The 13,792-nt window shown below is 44.6% G+C and overlaps 1 protein-coding gene across 2 annotated transcripts in view; it reads left to right on the forward strand.

Annotated features, from left to right (window-relative positions):
* The window catches only part of PSD1 (phosphatidylserine decarboxylase 1), a 99,608-nt gene extending 86,774 nt beyond the window's left edge, over positions 1 to 12,834 (forward strand). For both annotated transcript variants that reach the window (XM_086522947.1, XM_086522948.1), the window contains exon 12: positions 12,410 to 12,834. In XM_086522947.1, the coding sequence (XP_086379073.1) occupies positions 12,410 to 12,559 (150 nt within the window). In that variant the 3' untranslated portion in view covers positions 12,560 to 12,834. The remainder of the gene's footprint in view (positions 1 to 12,409) is intronic.
* Positions 12,835 to 13,792: the final 958 nt, after the last annotated feature.

The following is a 13,792-nucleotide window of genomic DNA, read 5'->3' on the forward strand; positions in this document are numbered from 1 at the left end:
CTTCTTTTGCTTGCAATCTGTGTTAGAGAAGGATCTTCTCTTCACCCGAGTTCTTCTCTTTTCCGCGGGCGCACCCCTTGGCCACCTTGTGCTCACACCAAGGTTGCTTTTTCCCACTTCACGTCGATTGGCCGGCCGCTAAGTGCACGGTCCACTCTCAATGTGTGAAAAGAGGCACAAGGGGAGGTTGGACAAGCCCTTCTTTCCTGGGGTTCCTGTCACTCTTCAAAAACACGATTAGGAATCGACACGCTCAAGCGAACTTGGGTTCGTGCGACCGCAACAAGCAAAAAAAAAAGTGGTTCTTGTGGTTCTTTCCTTGAGTGATGCAGAACATTGCCAAAGCTCTGATACCAATGTTAGGTGCAGCGAAATGAATGTTTGAACTTTGCTCAAGATGAGTGCTTCGAACTGTGCTCAATGTTCGTTTTGTTCTTATGGAAGGGAGAGCCTTCCGTTCTTAATGAGAGAGTGCAATGGATACGAACAAAGTGAATGGACACTGTGTGTGAAAGTGCATGAGATTGAGAGATAGAGAGACAAGAGAATACGACACCAGAGACGTTGTAAAACCCTCCTTCGAAGGCCCCACTCTCGTTGGCGAGAGTGGTCTACTATTGATTGCACAAACTCATACAAGTGGATGACTGTGAATTGATGCAATTCTAGGCTATGTCGAGGTTGACACTAAGGCTAAAAACTGATGCAAATTCCCTGCTGTCCCAAAACGCTAATGCGCTGAAATCTGATGCGACTTTCTTGCTGTCCAAAAAACGCTAATGGCTGAAATCTGCTGGGACCAAAAACGCTGAGTTGGGATGATTTCTGCTGGCTGAAAATCGCTGGTTTTTAGGCTGTCAAACCGCTGAAAATGTTGATGCTAGGCGATGCTGAAAACGCTAGGCAAAGAGGGGGCGATTTGGGGTTCTGGAAAACGCCAGGGCTGAGTTTGTATGGCGATGAAGTCTTGATGAAAAATGCCAAGGCTTGGGAGGTCTTGCTTGAGAGGAAATCGCCACCAAGGGAGGATGTCCTGCTTGAGAGAGGGGGGGGGGGAACTTGCTCCCTGTGGCCTGTGTTCTCCTTCCTTTTCTGGCAAATAGTGCTAGCCTTGGTTTGCTTATATATTATCTTAACCAATTTGCCCTACTCAGTTCCCAACAAAAGTCACTTAAAATAATAGTGCTAGCCTTGGTTTGCTTATATATTATCTTACCCAATTTGCCCTACTCAGTTCCCAACAAAAGTCACTTAAAATAATAGGTGGAAAATGTCAAAATAGGGAAAATAGGTAAAATACACTGGAAAATTCCCCTGAAGGATTCCGATGAATTCTGATGGGAATGCTTATGATCATGCTGTGTGCAACCAGAGGATATGCATCTACATTAAGTGCCTAGGCATGCACGGTCTGCGAACAGACTCACAAAAGTGCCGGAACACTTGCTAATCTAGACTGACTGGACTGACGGAACCCTTGTTATGAAGTAGCTTGTCCACGGACACATAGGGTTGGATGTGTCACGTGACAACAAACTTTTAGCACTTCAATAACAACTGAACTGAGAGAGAGAGACGACACGCGACACGGAGTGACAGAATTCCACTCCAGAGAGTATTGGCCCCAAACCTTGGCGCCCCTTTCGGTATTTCTTTATATTGCATCAACACAGTACAAGCCGGTACTCCAAACTCTGCACCTTCTCCATGAAGCATGCCAGAGAATGAGCCCTAACCTCATATTTAAAGGCGCTTGGCCTGAAAAGCAGTTATAGTGAAAAGCCTTCAAAACTCAACAGCTTATGGTCCAAAAGCAATGCCAAAAAGCTGCTAGCGCGTTTTGTAGTATTCCGTACAAGTGCCATGTCAGCAGTCAGTGCAAAACGCGGAGCGTCCGTAGAGCTGCCACGTCATCAGTTTTTGTGTGAGTGCGTGTGTGGGTCTTGCTTTATTTTACTTCCTTTATGTCACTGGGGCCCCATCGGACAGGGTCCCCATAAGTTGGTAGGACTTCTTCTTCTGTTACTTGTTCTTCTTAGGGTTTAGGCCCCTCGGCCAGGATCTGCAAGCTGGCTCCATTCTGTAGGGCTTTGACACGTCAGCAATTTGTGACATCCCCCCTTCTTGAAAGAAAGTAATCGTCTGCGATTACAACATATTTGCAAAACAACTCCAGTTAGCTAAAAAATTTCCGAGGGTCATTCTGAGGGACATTCCGAGAGACAATCAGTTTTCTCTTTTTGTTAAGGAGTTAGCTTCTCCTTTTGGCTCTTTTGATCAAGGAGTTGGCTTCTCCTCTCGGCTCTTTTGATCAAGGAGTTGGCTTCTCATTTCGTCTAGATCAGAACTGTTGATATGCTGGCATAGTAAAATTAGCCATCACACCCAAACCACATTGATCTTCCATGGGGGTCTTGATGCACTTAAATTACATACCCAGGCAATCTCATCCAGTTAGGAATATTCAATAGCTGGCATATCACAATGCAACACAAATGCTGACATATGCATGTTACAAGACACAACAAACGCCGCCGCTGAGCACTCCCCCGAGACAAACGGTCTGCGGTATGAAGCTACTCAACGACTACCTCGTTACTCCCCTCGCAAATAACCTAAAAAGGTCCGGGCCATGAGCTCAGAGGACTGTACAACCAAACGCTCCCCAGACCGCAGTCTGCGTCGCTTGGAGGTTCAAGTATACAACCAAACGCTCCCCAGGCATTGGCCTCCGTCGTTCGGAGGTTTTCTAGCATACAATGGAACGCTCTCCAAGCATCGGCCTGCGTCGTTTCGAGGTTCAAACAATACCAAAACAGTATTTCTCACTTCTCCACCCGGGAGTAAAATCACCAATCATTGAAACCAGTATTTAAAACCAGAGTCAAACAATTCAAATCGGCACCAAGACAGGTTTAAAATAGATAGCATCCATTTCAAACAAATTTCAAACAATACTTTCTCAAACAATGTTCAAAAGTATCTAACTAGAAAACAACTAGAGAGGTCAATCAGGGCTGTGTTCGGACAACCGAACTTTGAGGACAACTGGCTTGCCCTTCTGCATCATGGTGATGGTTCGGTTCTGGATCTGGAGAGTTGCATCATTCTTGTCGTGCCAGGGCATGCCCAAGAGAACGTCGCAATTGCCCAACTTCAAAATGTGGAAATCGGCTTTTCTATGATAATCTTGTATAGTCACTGGAAGTGCACCAATGAGCAGTACCACTTTCTGAGTTTGCCCCGTGGCTAGCTCAACTTCAATTTCTCCACCCTCTGCATCATAATCAAAGTGCATTTGCTTCAAGAATTCTGGATGGATGAAGTTCTCCATAGCTCTGGGGTCAAAGAACATAAGGGCTTTCAAGTCGTTGACTTCTCCATAAGCTTTGCGTAATTCATTAAAACTCTCGAGGTGTATACCATAAATATCAGGTACTAGTTGTCGCAAACTGGTGACGTGACTGCCCAGTGCAGACACAGACCCACCCCCGGCTGGCATACCCGCGGATACCTTGCTGAATGTTGACGTGGCAGGCACCGTACGAAAAGACCGGAAAACGCGGGACTGTTGACACGTGGCATGCTGTACGGACGTCCGCTTTTTGCGTCGCAATTTATGGCAGTTTTGGGCCAGCTTTTTGGCTACATAATTTGCAAGAGAGAGAGTGAGAGAGCTTTTGCTTTATTTGCTCAAGAGAGAGCTTGTGAGAGAGAGAACAGGCTTTTAATTTTGAAGCTTTTGGGCTCTGCTTTTAGCATCCCTTGTAACCTTTAGATAAGTGGGCAGGCTTCCCACTTCTCAGAGCATCTGGACGCAGAGTTTGAGAGTGAGAGCCTCCCACTCTCTTGTACTTTGAGCTGCAGATTAATACAAAAAGAAATAGCGAAAAGGGGCGCCAGTCTTTGGGGCCAATATCTCTAGGCACGGAACTCCGCCGGGCAAGCGTCGAATCAATTATGAATTGTGAACTGTTTTGAAGTGAACTCTTGTGGTATCGCGGTACAATCTCGACTTGGAGTGTCCAAGTTTGTTACAGTGGTATTAGAGCGCGGCCGATTTCTCTTCTACGGGAAATCCGATCCTTTTTACGCGGCACCTATGGCTTCAAGCAGAGATCAATCGACTTCCTCTGCATCCGAAGATGCGGGAAGAGATCACGACAAAGATTCACGCGAGGAGTACGGCCCGCCTCGGCCTACTCAGGTGGAGCTCGAAGAGATGGAGCGTCGACGATTGATCAACGATGCAACGAAGATGGTGCTAAATTTTGCGAAGGACCCGAAATTTGCAAAATTTATGAGCCAGACTTCCTTCGACGAGGTGCACTCATAGTGGCGGCAGACCACAGAACCACCCCTCAAACCGGCGCTAAAGAAACCTCCTACTCCAAGGATGTATACAAAGCAAGAATTAGAAGAGGTGGTTGATGCACGAATTGCGAAGCTTTTTGACGCGCAGAACAAAGCAGAAAAGCACGACAAAAAGCAGAAGAAAGGAACTGACTTCCTGGGTTATTCGGGTCGTCGGTCTACATTTGCATCGGCAAGAAAGCAGAAGGAGCGTGTTCGATTTGAAGGAGTACCCAGTTCTTCTTCTTCTTCGAGTTCTTCTAGCTTCTCTGACTCGAGCGAAGAAGATAAAAAAGGCAAAAAGCGAAGCAAAAAGCAAAGCTTCGGAAAGGGCAAGAAAAAGGCAAAGAAGCCTAAATCTCGCCCAGTGTTTGACAGTTCTACAGAGGACTCGTCTTCGGATAGTTCGGACTCTGACGGCAGTAGCTTTTATGCAAAGAAGAAGAATTTTTATAAAGCCAACCAGTATGACTTTCTGGAAGATAAAAGCAAGAAATTCCGAGAGTTCAAAGAAGGTGGACAGTCAATTAAATTTGACACGTTTTCTGGTTATAGAGATGCTTCGAAGGCTTTGGCTTTCATACAGCAGTTTGACATAACTTTCTCTGGAGGGCTTACTCAGAGCACTCCAAGATTCGGAGGGCTACCTCTTACTTCAAGGGAAATGCTCGAACTTGGTGATCCACGCTTCTATTAAACAAGACGGCGCCAGTTAAATGGCTGAAATACAAAAGGCTTTTTATTTCTTCTTGGCTGACTCGAGAGTATGAACGCGACATACAAACTGCTTGGAACCATCTTCGGATGACCAAGAAGGATACATTGGACGCATATTGCGAGAGATTCTGGAGCTCTTTTCTACCAGCCTCTTCATTTAAGTAGATCTCGTTCAAAGAACAGACTGAGCGGTTTACCTTGGGACTTTCCACAGAGATCCGAGATCATTGCTTAGAGCAAAAGTCAGATTCCATTCAGGAACTGATGAGTCATGCGAAACGGGGTTTTGCCATTCATTCAGGCAATTTGACTTACTTCATAGATGAGATCATGATGCAGAGAACTGAACAGACTTCGGAAAATGAAAGTAGAAAGAAGAAGAGCACCCCAGAAACGAAAGAAAAGATGCACGACCCCAGCTCACTCATCGAGACAGGATCAGCTATATCAGAGAGGGAGAGTGTTTTGAATGCGGGGAAACTCGGCATATCTCCGCGAAGTGCCCTAACAAGGCACCGAATGAACAGGATGAAGAAAGGCTAGAAAGTTCCAAATCAGCTGAGAGACGTGGCAGAAAGGCAGCTTAAAAAAAAAAAAGGTATCACATTGCGTGGCACCCGCACCCGAACCGAATCAAATGAATAAAAGTACAAACTTTGCCGGTTTTAGGGCAAAGGGAAAGATCAGGAAGCTCTTTTGAAGAAGCAAGGGCTAACTTGTTTTCACTTGAATTGGCGGCTCGATTTTGAATTACGCCCGACAGGCTGAGGCCAGAGGCGGAGGTAGTTCTAGCGGCACCCGGACGGGATGTTGCCATTACACCGATCATTGGCAAACTTCGTTTGCAATGACAGGGGTGTTTAGGGCACTAGGATTTCTACGTAATTTCCTTCGAAGGTTGTGACGTACTACTCAAAATCCCTTGGTACCACAAGAACAACGTCGTAGTTGACTACCGAGCCGAGAAAGCGACTTTGACAAATAAAGGGCTTGGAGATTGTACTTGATGAACTTTAGTTTCTTTACTCACTTTTTTTTGGAGAGAACTGAATTACGAATGAAGGTCGAATATGTTTTGTCCTGAACAAAGAACGCCAAGATTTTCTCCACACTCATGCCGATTGCTTTTCAGAGGGCTTGCCAGGCGAGTTGCCACCAACTCGTCCTGAGGATCATACCATTGATCTGATACTTGGAACCACACCACTGAACTGGCCACCTTACCGTGTGAGCCGAGCCCAGAGATACACCTGTTCGGGACACATTGTCTCAGCAGCAGGAGTGCAAATGGACCCGGCCAAGATAGAGATTATCCGTGATTGACCCAATTTGAAGAATGTCCATAAAATTGAAAGCTTCTTGGGCTTATGTTCTTACTACCGACGGTTCATCAGAAAGTTTGCAGAGGTTGTTTACCCCTTTGCATTTGTTGACATAGAAAGGAGTCCTCTTCTCGTGGCGATCCACAGAAGTGACTGCCTTTCAAGAATCGAAACAGAATTTGACTACAGGACCAGTTTTTGACTTTGCCGGATTTGCAAAAGTCGTTTGAAGTATATTGTGATACTTGTTGTCGTAGTCTGGATACGGTCTTAATGCAAGAAGGCCAATGTCATTGCCTATGAGAGCCGGTTGTTTTCAAGGCCGGAATTGACAGTACAGATATGTGAGAAAGAGCTTTTGGCGGCTATCCATGCTCTTACTCAGTGGCGACGTTACCTACTCAGAGCCGATTTTACGGTTTTCATAGATGGTTGGAGTTTACGCTACTTCTTGTCACAGAAGCAGCTATTGGAAAAGCAGATGCGGTGGGCAAACATCTTGTCACAGTTTTACTTCCGGATTGTCCATGTGCAGGGACAAAAGAAATTGGTGGCAGATACTTTGTCCCAGAAGCCGTTGGTTCTGGCTATTTCCGCGATACATCATAGAAGCTTCGAGGATATGGTGGCAGTACGCTAGATACAAATTTTCCAAATGTATTCAGTTGAATACAGTATGGAGAGGTAGTAGCGAACTATTCCATTCGGGATGGCTACTTGATGAAGAAAATCATGTTGTGCGTTACACAGCCGTTGAGGGAAAAGGTTCTAACAAAATGCCACTGTCCACCTTTACGGGTCACCGCGGCATTACTACCACCTTGAAAGGGGTAGAGAGATACTTCTTTTGGCCGAGACTCAAGAAGGATGTGGACGAGTTTGTGCGCAGTTGCTTGGTATGCCAAAAGGTCAAGTTTGACAGGCATAAAGCCCAGGGATTTTTACAGCCTTTGCCCATACCCACCCGCCCCTAGGAAAGTATTGCAATGAATTTCATTTTTGATCTCTCCAGAACACAGAGTGGTCACTATGGTATTTGGACTGTTATTGACAGATCTAGCAAGCAGGCTCATTTCATTCCAGTGAAGAAAACAGTCAAGCCGGATCACTTAGTCGTCATCTCCGTGAGGTATCTCCCATACTCCGTCTGCTCTCTGTCATGTGAGCATTTGTCAAGCTCCAATGCACCCACATCCAGCTCTCTAAGCATCTCATATGGAGTGTCGTAGAAGACTGTCTGAGATTTGCCCGTTCGAGCATTGAAGTCCCTACGAGGATGATATCTCCATCCCTAGAAAACTCCCATATAACATCATCTAGTATAGAGAAAGGCGACTATCCTCTGGATGCAACATATATTGACGTACTGGGAGGGAAGTAACATATGGCAATGTATAGAAATTGGCTTGGGTCAGCTCTCAGCCTCACCCACATGTATCTAGCATGATCATCTCTCCGTACAATATGTAGTAGTGGCTGTAACTCCTCCCTAAATAGCATTGCTGTCACAAACTGCTGACGTGTCAAAGCCCTGAAGAATAGAGCCAACTTATAGATGCCGGTCGAGGGGCCTAAACCCTAAGAAGAACAAGTAACAGAAGAAGAAGTCCTACCAACTTATGGGGACCCTGTCCGATGGGGCCCCAAGTGACATGAAGGATTAAAATAACGCAGGACCACAAAGAAAGACTTGCTCCAAAAACTGAGGACGTGGCAGCTATACGGGTAGTTTTCGCATTTTGCACTGAAATTGCTGACATGGCAGATTTCCGCAAAACGCATTGACAGTGTTGACGTGGCAGTTGTACGGAATTCCGTGATTTACGTTGACAGCTTTTTGGCATTGCTTTTGGACCAAATGCTTTTGAGTTTGAAGGCCTTTTACTGTAAACTGCTTTTGGGGCCTAGGGCCTTTAAATATGAGGCCATGGGCTCATTCTCTAGCATGCTTCCTAGAGAAGGTGCAGAGTTTGGGGTACTGGCTTGTACTGAATTGATGCAATATAAAGAAATATTGAAAGGGGCGCCAAGGTTTGGGGCCAATACTCTCTGCGGTGGAATTCCGCCCTTCCGTGTCGCGTGTCGTCTCTCTCTTTGAGTTCAGTTGTTATTGAAGTGCTAAAAGTGTGTTCAGTCTGTTCTTTTCTATTGGCACATGGTGCTCGTCTTGTGATAGTGGTATAAGAGCATCAGGCGTGTGCTTTTCTGAAAGCATATGGATCCTACAAAAGAGCAGAGAGAGCTACTGGAATTTTATTTGAAGTATCTTCGGGTCCCGACCGCGGACTTATTAGCCACTCCTACGCTTCATACATCACGCATCGGGCTTGCTCCCGTCTTCACCGCTCATGTCTTACAGGGCATAAGCCATAAAGATCACTTGCAAGAGAAGGATCCAAGATTTGTTTCAAGCTGCTTTTTTTCTCAGAGGCAGTGCCACGCAGATGCTGATGTCTATAGCTACCAAGAACTTGGCAAGCTTTCAATAAATTTTTTTTTGCCCGAAGTTATATGGTTTCTGACATCTTCCTTCGGAATGCAACTTCTGACAGAATGTGGTATCCTGAAATGCTTGCCATGGAAACCGTAGGAGATTATAACTTGAAATTTCTCGACATCTCTCAGCAGATGTCTCTTCACGAGTTGATGACCTTCGAGGTCCGATGCGATTGCTGTCTTGGGACTACCAATGCCGCTAGAGGAACACTGTCTATCCAAGAGCTGATGGACCATGCTGTGGTCGGCTACGACCTTATGAAAAGAATCTAACCCTAATTTTTGGTGCAGGTTTCAAGATGGAAAGCCAGTCGACTTTTCGAGCTTGGATTGTTTTTTTAAAGTTTGAGTTCTGTTTGAGAACTTGTTTGGTGATCTTGTTTGAAATTTGTTCGAATGAATGGTATCTGTTTTGAACCTGTTTTGGTGCCGATTTGAATTGTTTGACTCTGGTTTTAATACTGGTTTCAATGATTGGTGATTTTACTCCCGGGTGGAGTAAAGAGAAATGATGTTTGAGAATGCTTGCTCATACTCATGGCTCGGACCCTTGTGGTTATTTGCAGGGGGAGTATTGAATGATTGAAAAGTGCTATTTTTACTCATGGCCCGGACCCTTGTGGTTATTTACGGGGGAGTATTGTTGTTGTTACTTATGGCCCGGGCCCTTGTGGTTATTTACGGGGAAAGTATTAAGAAGTCTGAGCAGTGGTTACTCTTAGCACCTCCAAACGACGCAGGCTGTGGTTTGGGGGGCGTTTGGTTGTAAAAGGCCTCTATATCTCATGGCCCGGACCTTTTTAGGTTATTTGCGGGAGGAGTGATGAGGGAGTCGTTGAACAGTTCATGGCCCGGACATGGATGGTTATTTGCGGGGGGAGTGTTCATCGGAGGCTTTATGTTTCTATGTCTTGTAGCATGCATATGTGAGCATTTTTGTTGCATTGTGATGTGCCAACCATTGAATATTCCTAATTGGATGAGATTGCCTGGGTATGTAATTTTAGTGCATCAAGACACCCGTCGAAGATCAATGTGATCCGGGTGTGATGGCTAATTTTACTACGCCGGAATACCAAGAGTTTCGATCTGACCGAAAGGATAAGTAAACTCCTTGATCAAAAGAGCCGAAAGGAGAAGCTAACTCCTTAACAAAAAGAGAAAACTGATTGTCCCCCGGAAATTTTTGAGCTAACTTGAGTTGTTTTGCAGATATGCTGTAATCGCGGACGATTACTCTCTTTCAAAAGGGGGAGATGTCACAAATTGCTGACGTGTCAAAGCCCTAAAGAATGGAGCCAACTTACAGGTGCCTACCGAGGGGCCTAAACCCTAAGAAGAACAAGTAACAGAAGAAGAAGTCCTATCAACTTATGGGGACCCTGTCCGATGGGCCCCAAGTGACATAAAGGATTAAAATAAAGCAGGACCCACAAAGAGAGACTTGCACCAAAAACTGATGACCCGGCAGTTGTACGGGCAGTTTTCGGATTTTGTGCTGACAATGCTGATGTGGCAGATTTCCGCAAAACGCGTTGACAATGTTGATGTGGAATTTTAACAGAATTCCGTGATTTACGCTGGCAGCTTTTTGACATTTCTTTTGGACCAGATGCTTTTGAGTTTGAAGGCCTTTTACTGTAAACTACTTTTGGGGCCTAGGGCCTTTAAATATAAGGCCATGGGCTCGTTCTCTGTCATGCTTCGTGGAGAAGGTGCAGAGTCTGGGGTACCGGCTTGAACTGAGTTGATGCAATATAAAGTAATGCCGAAAGGGGTGCCAAGGTTTGGGGCCAATACTCTCTGGGGTGGAATTCCGCCACTTCGTGTCGCCTATCGTCTCTCTCTTTCAGTTCAGTTGTTATTGAGGTGCTAAAAGTATGTTCAGTCTGTTCTTTTCTATTGGCACGTGGTGCCCGTCTTGTGATAATTGCTACTCCTCTTGAACCTCTACTCCCATGCTCAAATCTCGCGAATGTCCTGTGGACTATCTCCCTTCTATATCCCACCACATGTGGCATAAGCTGTCCAGAGGCCTGACGAGTCTCTGAGAAGAAAACAATGTCCCTGTCTCTGAAACTGTCCTCAAAGGCATCAACGTCCAACCTCATAGATCCATTATAGTTCCAAGTAGCCATCTTCAGTGTGGTCCCATAGGTCTCACATCGTCATGTAGAGCGTCGCTCTACAATCACCACCCGACCATCATTGTAAAAGGCCCTCTTTCCCTTCTCCCTTGCCGCCGTAATCTCTGGCATTACCTCTCACATATGCGCAAGCTGTGAGAGAGTGAGATCATCCATTGAGGAAAATACTTGTCTTCTTGAGAGTAGGCCTCTTTCTCAAGAATTCCTTCTTCTCTTCCAAGTAGGGGAAGTGTAATATGAGAGCTCTCCCTTTTGAAGATTCTCCCGGGCCATCACTCTTCTTGCCCACTCGCCATGCCTTTGTGTGTGAAGGCTTGTCCACCCTCATCATGGATGTGAGACTTGTGACCTCTTTTTCACATTGTTTATGTCCTTGAGGCCGGCTACCCTCACATGTAGAGCCTGTATCCTCCTTGTTTGTTCCTCTTCGAGGGTCATTTCAATAAGAGTGGATGTACAAGGAGTTTCCTTACCTTTCCCTTTCTTGGCAACCTCAATCCAATTTTCGGCCTCGTCTACTTTCTTTTGTGTTGCGGAGATGACCGCGGCCCATGACTTCTTCTCCTCATCTTACTTGATAACCCGTATTTCTTCTCTCATGGTATTCAATTCTTCCATCATGGATGGCTGAATTTCGCCTTCTTCGAGCTGCTTACTTTTTGCTTGTAGATTTCGGATGATGGAATCTTGGATGACCACTTTCTCCTCGAGCGAAGCGATCCTCCTACACATGCCATCTCTCCATCTTTGAAGAATAGTACTCCTCTCTTTCCTCCACTCTTCCACTTCGTTTCTCCATTCTCTCATTTCCTTCTCTATTGCCAACATCCTTTTCCCTGTCCGCATGAAAGAGGCTTTGTAGGTGGCCGGCGAGGGATGGTCTTCTTACACATGGGGGAAGCCATTGGCACTTCTCCGATGCTTCCCATGAGAGAGAGAGAGAGAGAGAGAGAGAGAGAGAGAGAGAGAGACTCTAAAACAACAAAAAAGTTACAAGAAACCCTATAAAACAGCAAGAAACGGTGGCAAAACCTTAAAAAAAAAAGATGAAACCCTTAAAAACAGCAAAAAAAGACAGTTTCAAAACCCAAAAAATAGCCAAAAAACAATGACAAAACCCTGAAAACAGCAAAAAACAGTCAAAAAACAATTTCAAAACCCTAAAAACAACAAAGATGAAGTGACAAACCCTAAAAACAGTGAGAGACCCATGAGAGAGAGAGAGAGAGAGAGAGAGAGAGAGAGAGAGAGAGAGAGAGAGAGAGAAGGAGAAGAAGAAGAGAGTTTTAACATCATAGGAAACTATCTACACAGAGAGAGAGAGAGAGAGAGAGAGAGAGAGAGAGAGAGAGAGAGAGCTTTCTGCATGTACAGGTAGCTACTTTTAACCTGGGTTCCACCGTGGTGCTGGTGTTTCAAGCCCCAAGAGCTGAAGAAGAGGAGCATGGTGGTGGGAGGGGGTTCAAGTTCTGCGTGAAGCAAGGACAAAGAGTGCAAATGGGTCAAGCCATTGGCAAATGGTAACAGCATTGTAGGGAGATTCATTGTATTGGAGAACATCATTCTTTGGTGAAGGCCTTAGCATTGGTGAAACTTCCTTATTCAGAGAGTCTCTTTTTTTTGAGTCCCCACCACTTGCAATGGTGGCGGCGCGGGTTTTCTAAGTTTCTATAATTTTTGACAGGCCGAACTTGGCTCGCTATTTCTCAATTGAGGAATTTTGGGATCCCATATTGAGAGAGGTCAATATGTGGAGTTTTATTTTGTATGGTTTTTTTATAATAAAAAAATATTATCCATGATGGTTTCTTATTTACTTTTGATTTATATAATAGTCTTTAAGAATTTTCTTTCTGTTTCATGAGGATAGTCTTTCGTCATTACTTTATTTGCAATATAAATGTGGCACTCAAGCAGTGTTCAGGAAAAATCATTTTCCTAATCATACCAATTACCTTGCCCTGCAGATTTTGAGCATTTGTCTATTTTTCCACTATTTGCGATGGGATATTTTCTTTTCGTCTTCCTTTTAGTAAAATTTCAGGTGGCACGATTATAATCTGAGACACTTTTCTGCAAGATGACTCAGCTAAATACCGGCATGAATGGTGAATCTTGTTCATGGAAAGTCCAGCAAGATATTTGCACCTTCAAGGGTTTTACTGTTAGCATCACCATATACATAAATTCTTTTATTACCGCCATAGGTAGTGAAAAAGGAAAGAACAATGCTACGAAGCACCGTGGATGAATTCTATGCAAATTATATGGAGGAATTGCAAGCCCCGAAACAATTAGGGGCTTGTGATCAATAAGGTTATTATGTGCATTTTATCACATAAATTCTTAGAAGAAGCTGTCTCTTGACGAGGTAATATGGGGACTTGAAGGATGCCATTTGAAAATGGTTTATGTAAAGTGATGACTAGAAATCCTGCCTTAGGTTTAAATATCTTTTTAGTCAGTGCTAATACATCCTATTCAGATTATGTGCGAGAAACCGCTTACTACTATAATATATCAAGTGGATCTATAAAACCAAGTATAATCAACCCGGGGAGTCCACAATGTAAAAATTGCATATAGCACGTGGATGCTTCTATCTTGAGACGTACAAGAACCACCTTTCACTCACCATGTAATTATAAATCCCTTATTTTGTTCGCACGTGCTATCTTACATAATTCCTAGTGTGCGCCCCGGGATAATCAAATGGTTCAATGGATAAGCACAAGGCTTGCTTAATGGTTAGGGTTT

This window comes from Adiantum capillus-veneris, chromosome 11 (genome assembly GCF_014529385.1).
Source record: "Adiantum capillus-veneris isolate H3 chromosome 11, ASM1452938v2, whole genome shotgun sequence".
Classification (NCBI taxonomy): Eukaryota; Viridiplantae; Streptophyta; class Polypodiopsida; order Polypodiales; family Pteridaceae; genus Adiantum; species Adiantum capillus-veneris.